The following is a 16,637-nucleotide window of genomic DNA, read 5'->3' on the forward strand; positions in this document are numbered from 1 at the left end:
ATGGCTGATCTTATCCTGATTAAAACTCCCCTTTCCTGTTTGCCCCCCATAACCTTTTATCCCACTTTTCATCAGAAACATGTCTGTTTCTTTCTTGCATCTGTTGATTGATTCGTCCTCCACTGCACTCTGTTGCAGTGGGTTCCACAGATTCACAACCCTCTGAGAGAAGTAGTTTCTCCTCATCTCAGTTTTGAACCTACCTCCTCTGACTCTATATCCATGATGTTTGTTTCGAGACTGTCCCACAAGGGGGATCATCAGTTCAACATCACCTCATCAATGCCCTGTAGAATTTTATATACCTCAATGAGATATAGTCGTAGAGTCCTAGAATAATAATGCATGGAAATAGCTAACTGGTCCATAGTTCCACTCAGCTAGTTCCATTGTCCACATTTGGTCCATGTCTCTCTAAACCTTTCCCATCCATGTACCTCTCCAATTTTTTTTTTAAATGTTGCCATTGTACCTGCCTCAACCACTTTCTCCAGCAGTCCATTCCACATATGCACCACTCTCTGCATCAAGTAGTTGCACCTCAGGTCCTTCATAAATCTTGCCCCTCTCACCTTAAATTTATGCCCTCTAGCTTTCAATTCCACATCCCTGGGAAAAAGACTGTATGCATTTGTCCTATCCATGCCCCTCATGATTGTATACACCTCAATAAGGTGACCCTTCATTCTCCTATGTTCCAAGGAATAAAGTCCTATGCTGGCCAACCTCTCCTTATAACTCAGGTCTACTAGCGTTGGCGACATCCTCATAAATCTGCATTGCACATTTTCCAGTTTAATTGTCTTTCTGAAAGAGGTGACCAAAATTGTACACAATATGCCAAGTATTGCCTCACCAATGAGCTATAAAACAGTAACATAATGTCCCAACTCCTGTATTCAAAGCATTCTGGCCTTCATTGGTTGAGGCAAAGTGCCATCTTCACCACCCTGTCCACCTATGATGATGCTTTCAATGAACTAAATACTTGTACTCCTAGGTCCCTCTGTTCCACAACACTTCTCAGGACCTTACCATTTACTGTGCAAGTCCTACCTTGGTTTGACTTTCCAAAGTTCAACACCTCACACTGATCTATATTGAATTGCATTTGCCAATCCTCAGCCCACTTCCCCATCTGATCAAGATCCCTTTTTAATTTTTGATGACCTTCCTCATTTTGAACAATACCTTCTAATTTTGTATCATCTGCAAACTTACTAATCATACCTTGTACATTCACATCTAGATCATTTATGTAAATAACAAAGATTCCAGCACATGCTGATCCTGTCCCTCAGTATTCTCTCCAATAACTTGGCTACCACTGATGTCAGGCTCACTGGCCTCTAGTTCCCTGGCTTGTAATTTTGTAAACAATGGAACAACATTAGCCACCCTCCAGTCTTCCAAAAGCTCACCGGTGGCTGACGTTGAAGCAAAAATCTCTGCAAGGGCCTCTGCAATTTCTTCCCTAGCCTCCCATAACATCCAAGGATGGACTTGATCAGGCCCAGGGGATTTATTCACATCAGTGTGCTTTAAGGCTGCAAACACCTTCTCTCTGGTAATGTCTGTGGTCTAAAACATCACCACTATTTTTCCTTATTTCTTTAATGTCTATGATTCTCTCTTCAGTACACACTGAGGAGAAATATTCTTTAAAAATCTCCCCCATCTTCTATGACTCCACACAGACTGCCATGCTGATCTTGAAGGAGACTTATTCTCTCCCTAGCCACTCTTATACTGTTAATATAGCTATAGAACCTCCTGCAATTATCTTTAACCTTGTCTGTCAGATCCATCTCATATCCTCTTGTTTGCTCTTCTGATTTCCCTCTTAAGCGTGCTCCTACACTTTTTATATTCATCTAGGGATTCACTTGAGCCCAATTGCTTAAGCCCACTGTAAGCCTTCTTTTTCCTGACCAGAGCCTCTTCAGCCAGGGATTCCTATACCTGACAGTTTTCCCCTTCATCCTAACAAGGACGTACTGTCCCTAAACTCTTGATATCACACTTTTAAAAGCCTCCCATGTAGGACATTGGAGGAGCCATTTCTCATGGAGGAAACCCATGTAGACATGGGGAGAATGTGCAAACTCCACACAGACAGTCACCTGAGGGTGGAATCGAACCCGGGTCCCTGGCACTGTGAGGCAGCAGTGCTAACCACTGAGCCACTGTGTTGCCTCTGTTGATTTAGGAAACTTTCTTGGACACATTTCACAAACTCCACCCCATCCTGGCCTTTTACACTCTGGGTGGCCCGGTCAATACAGGAAAAATTAAAATATCCAAATAATACAATGCTGTTATTCCTACAGGCAACTGCAATCTTTCTACACATCTGCTCTTCTTCTATTTGGGGGCGGGGCGGGGTGGTCTATAATACAGTCCTGAGAGTGACTATCTCCTTTTTGTTTCTAAGTTCTAACCATATGTCTCATTTGATGACTCCTCATGAAGATCCTAAGTACTGTTTTTATGTCCTCCCTTATCAAAAGGCCAACCCGTTAACTTGTACTTCTGTCACACCTGTATCTTCTGTATCCTGGAACATTGAGCTGCCAGTCCTGCCCTTCTCTCAGCTAAGTTTCTGTTATGGCTATAATAGCCCATTCCCCAGAGCCAATCCATGCTCTGAGCTCATCAGTCTTACCAGTCATGCCTAGTGTGTTGGAATTAATGCACTTTAAACCAGAAGTCTTTTCCCTCCTTCTACTATGCCCCTCACTGTCCTAAATAGTAAACTTGCACTTGATGGCTAATGTATTTTCCTCTGACTTCTTGAATGGCACGTCTCTTATTCAGAATCCCACTCCCCTACCCTCCTGGGTAACACCAGCAAATATCCCTCGTAAGGATATTGGACCCCCTCTGGTTCAAGTGCTGCTCCCTTGTACCCCTTTACCTTGCAGTTGTTGGCCTCACAGACTTTTTGTTTTGCTCAAAGGGAGGGAGTGTGGGAAACACCAATGTAGTGTTTCAGATTTAACAACACCTTGACACCAGGTTCTCTCTGCCCAGTTCATCCCCTCCCCCCACTGCACCACACAACCAGCCCAGCTCTTCCCCCCCACCCACTGCATCCCAAAACCAGTCCAACCTGTCTCTGCCTCCCTAACCGGTTCTTCCTCTCACCCATCCCTTCCTCCCACCCCAAGCCGCACCCCCAGCTACCTACTAACCTCATCCCACCTCCTTGACCTGTCCGTCTTCCCTGGACTGACCTATCCCCTCCCTACCTCCCCACCTACACCCTCTCCACCTATCTTCTTTACTCTCCATCTTCGGTCCGCCTCCCCCTCTCTCCCTATTTATTCCAGTTCCCTCTCCCCATCCCCCTCTCTGATGAAGGGCCTAGGCCCGAAACGTCAGCTTTTGTGCTCCTGAGATGCTGCTTGGCCTGCTGTGTTCATCCAGCCTCACATTTTATTATCTCTCTGACCTGCTGTACAATCATGATGACTGTGGCGATGTCTCCCAGAATTCTGTAATAATGACTCTCAGCCACCCTATGATTTGCTGCTCTTCATCGCCTTCTTACGGAGGGTGTCCTGCAGAGGTCTCCTGTACAGATTCCCCCATCATTCTTCTGAATTTCGGTGAGTACAAATCAACCACTCCTTGTACAATAGCCCTTTCATCCCTGGTTACAACTGGTGAACCTCCTGTGACGGCTACCTGCCATGTGCTGAAAAATTAACTTGCGAACAATGTAAAAAAATTAATACAGAGCGTTGCCAAGCATCCAGAACAGCTTATGAATTATAAACAGCCACAAGTTGCTAGATGACTTGTGCTATTAAGTTTATAGAAATAAACTGAGCGCTTAATATCCTGGTTATTTTCATGAAATTGCTGTATTTGCACATTAATTGCCCTTTAAACATACTATATAAAGTTACCTGGTTATTAATAACACCAAGTATCTTTTTAATGATGCAATTCTTCTTAACTGATTTTAACACTGTAATTCACTTCCTTCTCAGTCTTTCCTCTATTTATTTGAGTCCTTACACTTCATTGGTTGAGGAGACTATTGGTGTCATTATTCACCGAAATCCCAAACTTTTGTGCTGAAGGCTATCTAAAAAGGAAATGCCATAAGATGTTCTGACCCATCATGCTTTTTGTAATAACATGAGATTAGTTCTGTTTTTAAAAAAGACTTTGTAATGACAGCAGAAAAGTGATTGAACTTGTTAACTTACTCCGTTTGATTAAGTTACAGTCACCACAGCACAGAAAGGACAATGTATACAGACAATGTTTATTTGTCACTTGGCAGTTATTGTGGCTTGATAAAACATATGAACCACAATGGTGGACCTACATTATTATGGTACAAAACCGATCATTTATTAACCTTATTTCAAAACTGCAATTCTCAAAATCTTTACAACATGAAGATATAACACGTTAAACATGTCTTTGTCAAGAAATATACAAGTGTGATCACATAGTATGCATACTTTTGACTTCTAACCTCACAACAGACATACAAACAAACAATTTCAAGCAATGTAGATACTGTTCTCAGAAACTTTTATTTACAGCGTGTTGCCATGCAGTCAATTTTATCAACATATTCATTATATCTTGACTTTTAGCTTAAAAACTATATAAACACTGCACTGTGACTTCCTAATCAGAAACCTACTGACAGGTTGACAAGATATAAATGTATGCAGGACAATGTTCATGGAACATTTAATTAAGCAAGCATGTATTGTACAGTTCAGTACACTTTGAAGTACAAGAACAGATTATTGCAGTTTCAACTGCTGTTTTATCTGCCAAAATATTTTCTGCTGATTCATAGATGTTCTCAATTTCTGTCTAGATCAAACAGCAGTCAAGGATGGATCCATTTTTTTGACTGTGATTCTTGCATCTGAACCCATGCTGTGACTAAGTACTTTGGGGCAAATATCTTATTTTTTGTAATTTGTCAAGAATGTTTTGAAATGTGGACTGAGTGTCTTGCTTTTTTTCCATTGACTTTGAACCTTTCTTAAGCTGTATATGTTTTTTATTACTGAAAAGAGACACATTGTTAAAGCCTTTCATCTTGTACTCATCAAGAAAAATGCAAGAAAGCCAAATTTCAAAATGAGCACAATTTATACTACAGAAGTAAAGGGATGCTGATTGATTGGCAACTCAACTCAGATTGGTCCAGGCATTGCAATGATTCCTCATGTTTCTGTGTAATTTAAAAGTGTGTAAGGCTTCAAAATATTCTTTTCTTTGCAATGATGGGTTCCCTGTGTACGAATACATCTCTTCTGGCAAGCATAAATGAGCAATGATACAAGCTCAACTGATTATGTTAAAAATCTTCTTGCCCATTATAACGTACTCTATCTCACGTGCTGATTCACTTTGAGTATGGGGCAGTTTACTGCACTCCATGTGCTTGCTGAGAAATTTGCTAATGATTTCTCCACTACTGTCTTCCACAAGCCTTCCTTCATTGGTTAATATATGCATTGGGATTCATATACCTCCACTGCTATAAACTAGGCCTTATAAGCAATCCTGTAAATACAGCCCAAGTCTTTTGCTTACCTTGCAAACTTTAATGTGGAATTCAAGCACATTAAGCCTGACCCGCAGAACAGCTAATCACATAGTTGTTTTTGAGATCAACAGATTTTTTTTTAAACTGGCAAAGGAACTAGAGAGTATTGGGGGCACTAGAGTTGAAACCTCAGTCAGATTAGCCACAATCCCATAGAATAGCAAAACAGACTAAAGGGGCTGAATGGCCGAGCCCTGCTTCCAACTTGTACGTTCCTGTGTATTGAGCTCCCACATGGGCAAAGGTAATCACTTGCAAACTGAAGAGTTTTGTGTCTAGCTCAGACTACCCTGGTAAGACTGTGTCTCAAAGTTTTGAACAGGTAAAGCAAGATAGTTTACATTGCTGCTATGCAGTGGGGGCACAACTGGTATTTTGCGCTAATTGGAAAGTGGGGAGATATGGAGTGGTGCTAATGTAGCTACACTTGTAATCCCAGAGTCCAAATCCTGCCAAAGCAGCTGATGAAATTTAAATTCAACTAATAAGCCTGTAATAAAACTTAGTATCAGTAACAGCTATCATGAAACTATCAATTGTTCTGAAAACCTAATCTGATTCACTGTGTCCTTATTCAAAGAAACTCTGCCATCCTACCTCGTCTGGCGTACGTGTGACTCCAGATCCACGGTAATGGAGTTGACTCTTACCTGCCTTTTGAAGTGGCCAAGTAAACCATTCAGTTCAAGGGTAATTTGGCACAGGCAATTTGCCACTGACACCCATATTTCAAAGGGAAAAAATGGCATCAGACCATAACGACAATGTGCCCATTACATAAATGTTGTATATGAACTTCAGTATTGCTGAGATACTAGGTACACAGGCTGCATATCCCACGATTGATGGATTCATTTAAACAAGCTGTTCTCTGGCAGCACATAATAGGTAGGGTACACACCAAACCTAAAATTTGAAACAAAACATCTGCTTTGCAATGTGATATCACAATTGTTCAGTGTTTGCTGAACAATCCTGCTAACCCTATCACACTTCAGATAACCAGTCTAGCTCAATGTGGCACACTTATGCTCTGCCAGAAGTAACATATATTCTCTTGTTTTATGTAAACAAAAGAACTACGTTGAAGCCTTGTAACACTTTTGAATCACCTGGAAGCCTTGGGAGCCTACAGTTCTCTGTGTTTTTGGACATCAGTCAACCTGCCAATCATTGAGCACTCATTTTTTTTCTCCTGTGACAAACTTGCAATCTTTTGAAGTTTGGTGTTCTTCCATTTGTCCTGATTGCTGCAAGATGAAAAGGTTTGGCAATGTCTCTCTCCTTTCAGCAATTTAAGTTCAGTACAAAATTTCTCTTCTGTCCTTCATAGTTTTATGCTTATTCCTAATACATGATTTTCAGCCAAGCAGCTGTGATTGAGCCTTACTAACTGGCTGTGAAATTCTTTTTACTCATCAGTAGTCTTTTAAAGTTGTTCAGTCATATCAAGGTAATACGCTGGATTAACTTTAACTATCCTGAAGTTTGAATTCATAGCATTTTTATTGTGAATTCTGTACTTCTGATAATGATAATAATTAACTAGATTTGGAATGATGAGACTACAGCATAATCAAGTTTCTGACATAATAAATCACAGTAGTACAGCTGGACTGTCTTTAATGGTTTTGAACTGTAGATCATGTCATGAGTTACAACTCAAAACCAGCTATCAATCAATATATGGAAGCTTTTGGTTTACTAACTGTTTCATCAAGTGGGATAGATGGAGCCTGCTATTGTTAGCTATGTCACTGTGAATTCAATGTATATAAAATTAAACTATTTCAAATAACAAAAATATGCCACAAATGTTTAAATTGTCTTGCAGAATGTACTTTTCAAAAAATAATTCAGTTTCATATTTGTCATGCTGTTTAGATAGCACTAATTAAATTATGCCAGAAGTAAGGAATATGAATAAGTCACTGAAACCACTAAAAGTGTATACATCCGTACATACTATAAAATGTATGCTAAACTTGTGTTACCTTAACCTTGTATCTTAGAGTCAGGGTGTTCAAAGCAATTAATCAGTGGCCGCAAAAGACCATTCAGTACAAAATTACATATGGCCTAAAATTACTCAGAACCTCTGAAACACACCACAGCAAAGCTGGCAGAAGAACTGAAATAGAACAGATCCAGAATGGATGGTTGCTCAACCGTTTTGGTGAATACTTGTGGGATTTTGTTAAAGGTGCAGCTTTGACCTCCCTCCAAGGCTAATGATCTGCAGAGGACAAAAATCAAAGATTCTCAATGTTTGAAGTTCCTGAAACTTAGGACACTCAGGGGTCAGCTCATCTTCAGAAGCCAATACACTCAATTTGAACAGGTTTCTCGATAGTGACTGCTGACGTCTTTAGCAGCATGGTGCCACAGCCTATATGGACCATGGAAACCCCTTTCAATTACTTTTTTTGTGTACAATCTGACCTTTTAGAAAAGCTTACTTTTTATAAGTAATTTGGATCTAAATGCTTAAATAATGTGCTGATATGTATTGGGATCAATTGTTAGAAGACACAGTCATAGTCCAAAACAAGGCACCTTATGAATGAAAAGTTACAGTTTTACTGTTTCATGCTTAGTATTTCTTTAGACTTCAGAGTTCCATTTCACAAAGCTGGAGAAAAAAAAAAATTAGGTAACATTTCAATAACTGCGAACACACAGAGTGTACATACTACCTCCTGAAATACTATTTTTGTAGCATGCAATCATATTCCTTTTAAAGCAATCTTCAAAACTGTTCCAGTCCAAAAGCAGCCATATAGAGATCACCACTGTTGTCTCCTATCAGAATAGGAGTGTACAGATGATTTATTTGAAGAAGCTAAGGTAGCAAACCTCTCTTGTTCCTAATTACTGATATCAAGATCCAGTGCTGGAACGCAAATTAAAACGTTGATCAGCAGCTGGAATCCAAAGTGATTCCACAATAAAGATGAATTAAATCCCAGAACCCAAAAAATGCAGTCCAAAGTCATGTGTTTTATCGTTTCATCAAGTTCTATTTTCAGTGAAGCTGTTTGTGTGAGGGCAGCACACACCTGTTTTAACAACTGGGATGTGTGAACAGTCACACCATCTGGCAACTTAATAAGTGTGACGTAATTACTGTAATTTTCCCAAGAAAATGTGCCATTTGAGCATTTTCATGTTACTAGACCACTAATTTATCTTTAAGCATTATCTCAAATGTTGTTGATTCTTCCTCCCCAAGTCGAGAAAGTGTGATGGAAAAGTATAGACACATCATGACTTATTGTGTTTGCTCTTGAGGAGGGGTCAAGAATTGTAGTCAGTCTGGGTTAAGCAGATACCTGCCATTTCTGATCAGTACACGAAGTATAAATGAAACTTGTTCATCTGCTAATGCACCAGATTTCAACAGCGGAACGCACATGCTACATAATAAACCAAAGCCAGAGGTTCATAAATCCAAATGTCACACATTATGTCTCAAAGCATTACCTACTGTCTCGCACTTAAAAATGCAATGTAACTAAAATATATAACAGGGCAGCTCTTAGTTCAAAACTATTTTATAATTTTTTTTGGTCTATAAGGTTTTTCAGCTGTACTATCTAATAATAAAGGAAGGACTTCTAAATGTAATATTTGTTTAAAATATTTACCCTTTCTAATGGAGAAATAATGGTTTCTTTTACTTAAAATAAATCCATAAATAAGACGACTATCTCCTTGAAACCGTGAGAGCCTAGAGGGACCTTCTCCATGCTATGAAGGTTCAATTAATGTCTAGGAACATTTCAGCGCAATGGCCTCAACAAATTGTGAAAGCTGACTAACCCTGAGAAGTCACACAACAGCTTAGGATGTAGATTTTCCTGTTGACATCCCACAGTCAAGTAATTTCGGAGAGATACTCAAACCTGTTTGAAATCCTTGTGTCTGCAGCTTCCAATTGAGCCACTCTGCAACAGTCCCCTCAACTGACTGCACAGAAATAACCCCACTTACTCAGCTCCACAATGGCAAGAAAACTGCATGTTTTTACTTAAAGAGTCAAAGCAATTGGCAGCAAGCATCATTATTTTGTTTGAAATTGGGAAGAAAAAAAACCTCTCAGCCTTTCCTCTCAGCTAACTTAGTGTTTTTATATTGAACTTCCTTTAAAAACCAGCCAAAATGTACTGAAAAGTCCTCTGGCTTCTCTACTACACAATTTCTTATGATTCTTCTTACAACATCAGTAGATTTCTCAGTGCAAAGTTCATTTTTTTGAAAGTGTGACTTCAGACATGCAGGTCTTGAAAATATATATACAACTATTTAGTTGCCTGGTTCTACTGGAAGCTTAGCAATAGTTTCAAATTTGTTGTTCCTGTCTTCGTTGTTATAGCCTGCAAGGAACAAATCTTCAATCTGCGTCAGAAACTCCTCAGTAACCGCAGCATTCCATTGATTTTCCAGTGTTTTCCTCATGGACTCAAGCAGCTGCAGTATAACAAAAAGAGAGGATCAACATGTTACCAACATTTTTTTTGCAATCACTTTAAGTATTGACTTAATCCAACAACCTGAATCCTCATGTTGCATCCTAAGAAATCACACTATTTGAGTTATACTTCTGTAATAAATTGGAGAGCCAGAAGAAGTAAAAACACTTTAAAATAAAGCTGATAAGGACCCAAAAACGGCAACTGATTCTAAGCTTACGATGTATGAATAAAAATAATTGCACAGGATTTGCAACTTAAATTAAGTGCACGCGTCATTCCTTCACTGTACAGTACCCTAAGCAGAAGAAAACAGGATAATTTGAAATTACAGAGCATTAAGTGTAAACACTGAAGATACAATATGTTGAATTATTATCTTTGAAGTTACAGATTCAGGTTAACTTTAACTACTTTGGCATTACACAATGGATAGATTTGCATAATTTTAATAGTCAAGAGACCAATCAACAACTTGCATTTATTTTAGTAAAAGATCCCAAGGCACTTCATAGTGTTAAATATTATTCTGATAATATTCCTATCATTAACCGAGATATTCAGACAGGGGAGCAAACTGGTCAGAGGTAGGTTTTAAGGAGCATCTTAGAGGAAAGCAAGGTAGAGAGGTGCAGAGGAGGAGGGAGAGTATTTCATACCTTACAGCCTTAGCAGAACATACCAAGGTCATGGAGGAATTTGAAAGCAATTAGAAATGAAAATTATGAAAACAAGGCATTTTCAGATCTCGAGCCAATGTAGGTCAGGTGATCAATGAATGGATCTTGGTGTAATTAGGGTATCCACAGCTGAGTTTTTGGATTAGCTCAATTTTACAAAGAGTGCACAGTGAAGGTAGTCAGGAAAGCACTAAACAGTCAAATTTGGTGTTAATAGCCTCTCTTTAGATTGTTAACTTTCAGCACAAAGGATAACACAAGATTTCACATTTTAAGTGTTTACTGTCAGAGAAGACTAAAAGTTCTATTGACTAAACACTATGTTTGTAGGTAACCTATACTTCAAATCCCAGAAGAAAACATCCATTTTTTCACTTGTAGCACAACTAATCAAATCATACTTCACAGGTATATTTGGTACTCCTGAAGTCACATTTAATACTCCCAGAACCATTGCAAAATCTTTTCAACCGGTAACTTGTAATCACAGAACTAGGTCTCACAGTGACACATTTTCCTAGGACATAACTCCTCTAACCCAAGGTAAGTAAATCCTCCAGCCTTGCTTTAATGACACCCAAATTGGACCTTTACAATCAGACAGAGTTTCCAACTACATTCTCATGTGGTGAACAAAAGAGATGTTTGTCCAGTTGCTGTCGCTCTCTCTCTTTCTTTCTCCTGATCCTGGCAAACTGGCTGCATTTGAAAGTTTAAGGATATCATAGAAACCTTTCCTCTATTAAAACCAATCTTTCATTACAGCTTGAATCCCTGGGCCCCATATCTAAGCAGATAAGCTTATTTGCGATTCTTCTGAACCTGATTCTTTTCTCTTTTTTTAAAAGTAAAATAGCTGTTTAAAGCATGACTGAATTTCTGTTGAAGGGTCTAGGCCCGAAACATCAGCTTTCCTGCTCCTAAGATGCAGCTTGGCCTGTTGTGTTCATCCAGCTTGACACCTTGTTATCTATTTAACTGAATTGAATGTCATTCCCAAACACATTCCTTTTATTTTAGAAATTACCAGTTTAACCTCTGTAAGCATAGATGTTGCTGCTATTGTCTTCAAATGTGAATGGTTAATGCCTTCTTCCCAATAAAATATTCTGAGATAACACGGTAGACCAGGCAGCATCATAAGAGCAAGAAAGTTTTGGGTCAGAACTTTCCTGCTCCTCTGATGCTGCCTGACCTGGGGCGTTCCTCCAGCTCCAATCAGTGTTATCTGACTGCAGCATCTGCAATTCTTACTATCTCAAAATAATCTAGACCCTGCTTTAATTTTAATTCAATCAAGACTGTTTCTAAGCAGGCATTAAAAGAGGTTACATGATCCCCTTTATTTTATCCTAAAGGCCTAGTCCCAAACAACTAGCATTTATAACAGTTTAATGTAACCCTAGAAACAACAATAATATAAATGAGCATTTCAGCAACAGATATGCCAAGGCAACGACAGACTAGCAAAATCATTGGACTAGCAATACTACTGGGCTGAAATTAGATGGTTTTAGTGGATATCACATTCAATGTCAGCAGCAATTACTCACTAATGAATATGATTGTCAATCTAGGATATTCCACATCACTGGTCATCGATTCTGTGGGTCCTTGCATGGACTGATGAGACCAAGCCTAGAGCTTAATCTCCAACTACACACTTGCTAGGTGTTTCTAAGATATGGAAACCAGTCCTTGGCCTCAAAATCATTGGCATTCCTTTCTCCAGTTAATTTTCTGTACTTCCTCTTGCTGGCTTATGTTCTTAAAGAATTGTGTCCCTTTCTACAGGAGTTTCATCCAAGTCAACTTATTCTGAACAAGGATTTCCCATGTGTTGACTTCTATGTTGCATTTCCTGAAGGAAATTTTGAGGTTTTTGAAACACTTTCTTTCTCCTACCCTTGTTCAAGTGCCTTCCATTCACATTAGGCTACTTTATAAGACAAGAGCCCACTGTATTTTTGGTAGTATATTAGCATGGATAGAGAATTGGCTAACTAATAGAAAACATACATTTGAGATGGTAGATGGGGAAGGTGGAGCATTTTCAGAATGGCATGATAAATGGTGATAAGGTATTCCATGATGGAATATTCATTAAAAGAAAAGTATGATCCAGTCAGTCCATGGAAGAGTAATGTCAGGAAGCAGTGGCAATCTGGAACTCTGAACCCCAATAAGCTATTAAGTGGGTAGACTGAAAATTTTGAAACTGAAGTTTGAATATTTTTCTTGGGCAGGAAATCAACAGATGTGAAAGCAAAGTGGATAAACTGAGCTCCTACCATTTGCAAGTACAAAAGTTTAAAGCAATATAATTAGTATATGCATAAAATGTTTGCTGTTCTACATCTGAAGTCATGGAACGATTTTCTGTGCTGCTTTATTTTAAACAATTTTTTTTAACATTTAGATGTGCGATAGGAATCTTATCAAGTGAAATTTTTACAGCTTTTAGGTTCATTAATTTATCTTCCAACTACCACCATTTGTATTACTTTCTAACTAGATCAATAACATACTAAGTGGCATTCACTGATGATTGCAGCGTTCAACTGAATTCACAACTGCTCAGATAGTGAACCAGTCTGTGCCTGCATGCAGCAAAACCTGGATAACATTCATGTTTGGACTAATAAGTGTCAAGTAACATTTGTGCCACACAAGTACCAATCAATGACCATTTCCATCAAGAGAAAGTCTAACCACCTCTTTCTGACATTCAACAGCATGGCCATCACTGAATTCCCCATCATTGACATCCTGGAGGTCATCGATGACCCGTAACTTATGTGGATCAACAACATCAATAGTGCAAGTAGTAGGTACAATGTGTTGCAAGAGCAGGTTAGAGGGTGGTACGTTGTGGAAGGTAACTCTTCTTTAATCCCAAAAGGCCTTATGATGTCTGCAAGGCACTAGTCAGGAATGTGATTCAATATTCTCCACCTGTCCAGATTAATACAATTCTGACCACATTCACTAAACTTAATGCCATCCAAGACAAAACAGACAGCTTCACAACTACAATTTAAACATTCACTCACCTGTCACTGAAGGCATGCAATGAATACATCAAGCACCATTTACAAGATGTACTTGAGCAATTCGTCAACGCTTCAACAGAAATTTCTGAACTTATGACCCCTACCCTCTTGAATGACAACAACGGTACGTGCACGGCCACACCAATTTTTATAATTTCCCCTCAATGGCAAGCACTATTCTGAGTTGAGACTATAATGTCATTCTTCCACTGTTGGGTCGAACCCTGAAACTCCTTAGCAGTCCTGAAAGAACATCTACAACACATACACTGCAGCAGTTCAAGAAGGAAGCTCACCAACACCATTTCGGGAGCAAACAGGGCTTGGCAACGAATGTTGGCCTTGCAATAATGCTCACATCACAATGATTAACAAGTCACAAACTTCAACCACTGGAAAAATTCACAGTTTAACAAATCACTGTCAAGATTGATTTCATAACCATATTTCAGCGTATTTTACTCCCAGTACCTATTCTCATGAATTAGTTCAGTCCACATCTGCCTGGCTTTATGTGTGTGGTTTTTTCAGCCAGTGACAAGTAATGTGTTTTACAAAATAGTGAAATAAAAAGTGTTACATTACCATGGGACTAAGATAGAAACTAATGTTTCAAATGTAAACATCAATTTTTATTATCTTAAAAATCGATAATGGAGCAGAGAATATAAAATTAGATATTCAGGATTAGGCAGTGCTCAGCAGCACTCATTTAACGCACAGTAATTTTTCATGTGTTTATACAACATCAATGGGATAAAAAGGGGATGTTCACATCAAATCAGTGATTTCTACTGGTTTTTTAACCTGAGGACTTCAACATTTTGGGCCCCACACCTCAGGAAGGACATACTAGCCCTGGAGCGTGTCCAGCGGAGATTCACACGGATGATCCCTGGAATGGTAGGTTTAACGTATGATGAACGGCTAATGATCCTGGGATTCCACTCATTAGAGTTTAGAAGGGTGAGGGGAGATCTAATAGAAACTTACAAGATAATGTATGGCTTAGAAGGGGTGGAAGTTGGGAAGTTGTTTCCGTTAGGCGGGGAGACTAGGACCCGTGGGCACAGTCTTAAAATTAGAGGGAGTAAATTTAAAACGGAAATGAGACGACATTTCTTCAGCGACAGAGTGGTGTGCTGGTGGAATTCATTGCCACAAAGTGCAGTGGAGGTTGGGACGTTAGATGCCTTCAAGGCAGAGATCGACAAATTCTTGATCTCACAAGGAATCAAGGGCTACGGGGAGAATGCAGCGAAGTGGAGCTGAAATGCCCATCAGCCATGATTTAAATGGTGGAGCAGACTTGATGGGCCGAATGGCCTTACTTCCACTTCTATGTCTTATGGACTTATGGTCTAACATCTCAGAGAGGCAAAAGGATACACTGACAGCAGCTTTTGACTTTAAATGTAAATATTGGTGTTTGCTGTGTTACCCAAAAAACAAGACCAGTTTTGATGTCATTGTACCATAAAGTACATACCATAAATTTCCAATGCGCCTAGAGAAACCTCTTTAACTTTGTTGTGGCTAACACAAACTTCAACATGCATGTCAGTAGAAATAAGGTATCTGTGGCTTTTCTTACTATGCTACCATGAGAAAAAAGTTATCTGCAGATTGCTGACTGTAAGAATTGCTTGCAATGACAAATAAGGTGCAAAAACATCTGACTTGTCAAAGCAACAGCTACTAGTGTTTCAAAAGATATACATACTCACATGTTTGAACACAGAAATCAGTTTACATACTTTCAGAGACTGCCTTATTCCAATTACACTATATGAATACTATGCCGCACATGTGAGAGAATGGAATTGTGGTAAACTTACCTTCTGCAAACATGTCAAATTGGAATCTCTGTGAAACATGTGGAGCATTGGAACACTACTGTTAACAGGAGAAAACAAAATGGTAAATAATTTGAACAGGCTGTATTGGAGCATTTCTGACATTATAATATCATACTGGGTATACTAAATAGTACACTAATATTTGGAGCATTGAAAGTGTCAAGAAAACAATTTATTTATTTTGAATTCAACAGTTAGAACACACATTAGTGAACAATTGTAGTTGGAACATACTTCCTCTGTTGTATATTTCCAGCATGTTTAAAATCAAAAATGTATAGCACAATAATGTACAAAAAAATCACCACTACAATGTGTGGATTTTGACTCTTTTACTAATTTGCTTCTACCTCTCTACAGGCATCAATTGGGTACAGTTTCTTGGGTACAGGTCCAGGCATGCCAACACCCAAAATTTGATAATCTGTCTCTGAGTCTTGACTAGGAGTATTAGCGATGTAGCTAGTTGTGGAATCATTAGCTCGCAGTCAGGAGCAGGAACCCTAGCTGACTTTGCTTGCCATGACTGAAGAACATGGAGGCTAATTGTGCTGTCCCCATTATAACCTCAGCTGAGGCCAGCTAACCAAGCAGAGACAAAGGAGTAAAGCTTTCCAATTACTTCTTGGATAAAATCACTAAGCTAGCAGCTACATTATTTACTATGCAGGAATACATCAACAGCAGAGATTTCCATTTGAAAGAAAATCGTTTGAACAAAGATTTTCAAATTCGAAGAAGATTTCAAAGAGATGTGCAAATGCAGTACTTTGTTTGTTCTTTGCACTTTGATACATTCAATAGTTTGAGAATTATATGATATATTTTGTCATTAATTATTTATCGCATCTGTCAAGAGACATAAAAGGTTGTTGGAAGAGCAGACTTGGCTTCATTTTTGCTGGTATAGCATTTATGAGGAAAAGGAAATGCATGCAATACCAGACCACAAAATGAAGGCTGAAAAACCACAGAACTGT

The 16,637-nt window shown here is 38.9% G+C and overlaps 1 protein-coding gene across 1 annotated transcript in view; it reads right to left on the reverse strand.

Annotated features, from left to right (window-relative positions):
• Positions 1-4,291: 4,291 nt before the first annotated feature.
• The window catches only part of mysm1 (Myb-like, SWIRM and MPN domains 1), a 93,724-nt gene continuing 81,378 nt past the window's right edge, over positions 4,292-16,637 (reverse strand). The window contains exons 19-20 of the mRNA XM_048539296.2: positions 15,637-15,694; positions 4,292-10,063 (exon numbers count right to left, since the gene is read on the reverse strand). Coding sequence (XP_048395253.1) covers positions 9,899-10,063; positions 15,637-15,694 — 223 coding nt within the window. The 3' untranslated portion in view covers positions 4,292-9,898. The remainder of the gene's footprint in view (positions 10,064-15,636; positions 15,695-16,637) is intronic.

The sequence above is a fragment of the Stegostoma tigrinum genome, chromosome 8, assembly GCF_030684315.1.
Source record: "Stegostoma tigrinum isolate sSteTig4 chromosome 8, sSteTig4.hap1, whole genome shotgun sequence".
Lineage (NCBI taxonomy): Eukaryota > Metazoa > Chordata > Chondrichthyes > Orectolobiformes > Stegostomatidae > Stegostoma > Stegostoma tigrinum.